Genomic DNA, 3,914 nt, shown 5'->3' with positions numbered 1-3,914 from the left:
CTATTTGCACGTCATGTCAAAAGCAGTTATATATGTATCGCATTTTTCTAGTTAAGAAATCCAAATCAATGTCATTTCAAAATTCATTCATTGATGTAATAAGGATACATCGACTCCGCTAATGACACGAGTGCATGACTCATCTCTTATTTGAATACTTTATTAGCTTATTATAATTATAATATTTGCCTTTATTAATGATAAGTTTTTTCCAACTTCTATCATGAGAACACATACCAAGAGAACTAAATGCTATTTTTATTTAGAGTTAAACTAGCCTAAGACCCCGCGACTTTCGCGGGTGGTTAAACACCAACTAAACATATAAAATAATTTAAACGTAGAACCGTTAAACTTTGATTGTTAAATATAATATTTTGAGACACTTGAGCACGTCCCAAAAGTACACCGACATAATGTTCGTTACACATTAAGTTTTTGTAAACAAAACATATATAGTAATAATTGTTCCAAAACTGTTACCACACATACGACATGCTTGGTAACGATATTAGTTGTTTACTTCTGACGCTATCTGTCAATAGATACATCACCTAGGGGTTCGGATTAAGAATTCGCAACGTGTTTTGATCCCTATAATATCGGAGCAAAAACTGAGCTCCATTTTCCAACCCAGCCTGCAGCATTTTCCAATGTGCCGTTTCTTGCCGGATCTCTAGTGTCATTGAAAACCCGTCTTCAGTTTGAACTACCATCTCATCAAGGACAGACATATCTACATTTGCTGCAAATGCCTTTTGGAACCGCTGCATTACAGTCCGATAAAATAAACAAATTAAAAAACTAATAAACAAAATACAAACTTCAAAGCGTTACATAATATTAAAATAAAGCATTTAGAATATAAAAAACTTACAAAACGAAAAGATGGACACCATGTTAGTTCGTATTGGTTGGCTTGATGAACAACGGCCGGAATATGTGCAACGTCAACAAAGTCTGGTTCCAACACAGGATCCGCTACAATGGCTGGCACATCATGTTCAACGTCTACAATGTCATCTTCCATGTCTTGATTTTCGTCGTCTAATAACAAATCTTCACTAACATCCATTTGTTATGTGCCTTCCTCTTCTTCAACACCAACACTATTAACAACCTCGGGAACAACAGCCTATATTCCATTAGGACGGAAAACCAGAATGTTGAAAATACGTCTTGCTACCAACTCAAAAACGATTACATCACCTGATATGAGATGAAGCTCTTTGTTGATTTGTGAGAAATATTGAATGAAGTAGTTCGATCCCCAGAGCCTACTCACTTTGACATTCCACATGTATGTACCTCCAAAACGAATTGTAAAGTTATCGTCCAAAGTGTCGGTTTTGAAATACCTGTTCATAAACTCTTTCGGCAACCACTAAATAAAGAATAAATGCAATCGTCAATAAAAAGGTCAGTTGGTTCTTCATCCTAAGTAGTAAGGTATAATTTACCAAGTTACCGTTCTCGGGAAATAACATCTCTACAAAAAAACTTGTTTTTAACACCGGAAAGACAATCAGCCTTAAAATGAGTGAACTTTAGCGTCTGAGCATCAACAACATGGAAAACAATAACATCTTTATCCTCCAGACCAAATCACGAACCATAGCAGACCAACCATTCGAGAAACAATACCTAGTGGCTTCGTATAACCTTCATCAAATCACCTTTCCCGACGACATTAAACCTTATATAACGGATAAAAGATAATTTGATTATTTTCATTTTACAAACCTTCAAAAGTTGCTTGTGGCGGCCTTGTCCTAGTCATAAGTAGACGACCTTTCAATTCTCATGGTCATGTCTGAGACATCCATGGTTGTCACACGGAAGGCGATTTGGCTCAATGTGCCATTGAGGGCTAGCAAAACTTTCTCGATAACCTACAAAGAACAGGAATAAAATATGTTTTACAATCTTGGTTTTCCTAAATTGACAGATGCTAGAATAAGCAAAAGATGAGTCGCTAAACCATGTGATTTGTCTCTTATCTCAAACGGATCAAATAGGTAGTTAATTACAACTATATTGTAATAATAATAATCTTTGTTGCACCGGTTATTTAATAAAAGTTGTGTTAAGAGGACTTGTTTAACGTTTTCACCTGGTACTCAACCCCATTTGAGTTGTGGTTCATCATAACTGTGCATAAAACTCCTAAATGCATGTTATTAATGTGATAATATTGTCTTTAATTATCACACTTAGTGCATTATTTATTTACAAAAGGTTTATAAATATGGATGAAAAACTATTAGTATACAAACCCTGTTTCAACTGACTCAGTTTGTTTATGTTAAAAGTTGAAGAGTCATGACTTTTTGACTCTTCACTCAAACCCATTTGGGTTGTGTTTTATATCCATTTGATAAGAACTTGGTCTTTTTTTTTAAACAAAACACTCCTAAATTGTAATAAACGAAGCAATGTAAGTTTGAGAATGTTTTAAATGTGGGTCTATACCTTGGCAGCTTTGGTGTCGATAGGAATAATGCTGAAAAAACCGATCTTTCGCCTCTCCAGTCCTTCATAGATCAGTTGCTAATGCATAAAGCAAATATGATCAAAGGTTCAGACCACTCCAAGCAAAACAATACCACAGATTTCAGTTACATTTTGTTCAGGACATGACTAAGGAAATGGAGTTTATAAGGTCACAACAATAAGGAGAATTTTTATTACTTATAGGAGAAACTGCAAATTAGTGTATTTAAGCGATTAGGAAGCCTTAAGATAAAATTATCAATTGTAACGACATTTAGAAAATATCAGGCTGCTTTTATTTCGAACTGGTCATTTGTTGTAGTCAAAGATCCAAGCTTGATAAAATTTGTTAGTCTTACCTTGACTTGATTGGTCAACTCTAGTATCTTTTCCTCCAAACGCCTTTAAAAAGCTTTGCCTAAGCAACTAAAATTTAATTGTTTTAGCATGTGACCCAACCTGCCACCTCTACATGCAAGTGTAGCCTGTAAATCTAAATAGAGTTGTAAAAGGACAGCATCACATATGATCTAAACCTACTAACCGTTTTGACCAATTACCCATCCCACTAATCTTGCAACGTCTAAAAGCAACTATAACTTGAAACTCTAGATGGAGTTGTAAATGTGGCAAAAAAAAAAAAATAGATAACAAACAAATAAATATGAACGTCCAGTATCAAGCTCTAGGTTATAGATTTGTATGAATATATACAATATATATGTTATCACTTATTAGTAAAGTTGCTCATAAGAGGAACCATTAGTAAAGAAAACTTGATACGATTTAATAATTTAAAATGAGCTAGTCATTCTTAAAGTACTTAAAATAATATAGGTCTTTTGAAGCCATCAACATTCTCAAATAAAAATGTTCCAATAATTAAACATTACCTTTTTATTGAATCTATAATCACGCTTGAGAAGAAAGTGGAGAGGCATATTGAAAGAAAAAGGAGCTTTGACGAACATGAACAACTTTGAAGGGCCTAAAAATTTGCAAAGCTTCAATATAGTTTTAATTCAGCCTGTTTCCATAAAATACATGGTTTTTATCATGTAAATATCTAACTCATCAAAAGAAAACCTGCATAAGATTCAGATCCAGCGCCTTTTGATACCAGTGTCCCGATAATCTGTTCAAAGATTTCATGGAAGACATGTTTGGATGTGTTAAAGAAAATGAAATGTTGCAAAAGATGAAAGACAACACAATGAGAATTCTTAAAATTAAAAAAAAAATGATGAAACCTATAAAGTTTATGATTATCTTAACAAAGGAACGACAAAGAAAAACTCAAAAATGTTTCACATTATCTTGAATTAGAATAAGGACTTGCAAGTAAAAACTCAAAAGATAGAAAACTAAAAAAAATACATATCCAAAATTCTGTGAAAGAACGACGACACACCCAAAATTGC

The 3,914-nt window shown here is 33.6% G+C and overlaps 1 protein-coding gene across 1 annotated transcript; it reads right to left on the bottom strand.

Annotated features, from left to right (window-relative positions):
- Positions 1–433: 433 nt before the first annotated feature.
- Positions 434–1,219, bottom strand: LOC110906194. The gene is made up of 2 exons (XM_022151424.2): positions 878–1,219; positions 434–767 (listed from the first exon to the last, which is right to left on the bottom strand). The coding sequence occupies exons 1-2, from the start codon at positions 1,073–1,075 to the stop codon at positions 555–557; spliced, it is 411 nt and encodes a 136-aa protein (XP_022007116.1). The 5' UTR covers positions 1,076–1,219; the 3' UTR covers positions 434–554.
- Positions 1,220–3,914: the final 2,695 nt, after the last annotated feature.

This window comes from Helianthus annuus, chromosome 14 (genome assembly GCF_002127325.2).
Source record: "Helianthus annuus cultivar XRQ/B chromosome 14, HanXRQr2.0-SUNRISE, whole genome shotgun sequence".
NCBI classification, from domain to species: Eukaryota; Viridiplantae; Streptophyta; class Magnoliopsida; order Asterales; family Asteraceae; genus Helianthus; species Helianthus annuus.
The sequence above is the reverse complement of the archived record's forward strand: the minus strand, read 5'-3'. Positions and strand labels throughout refer to the sequence as shown.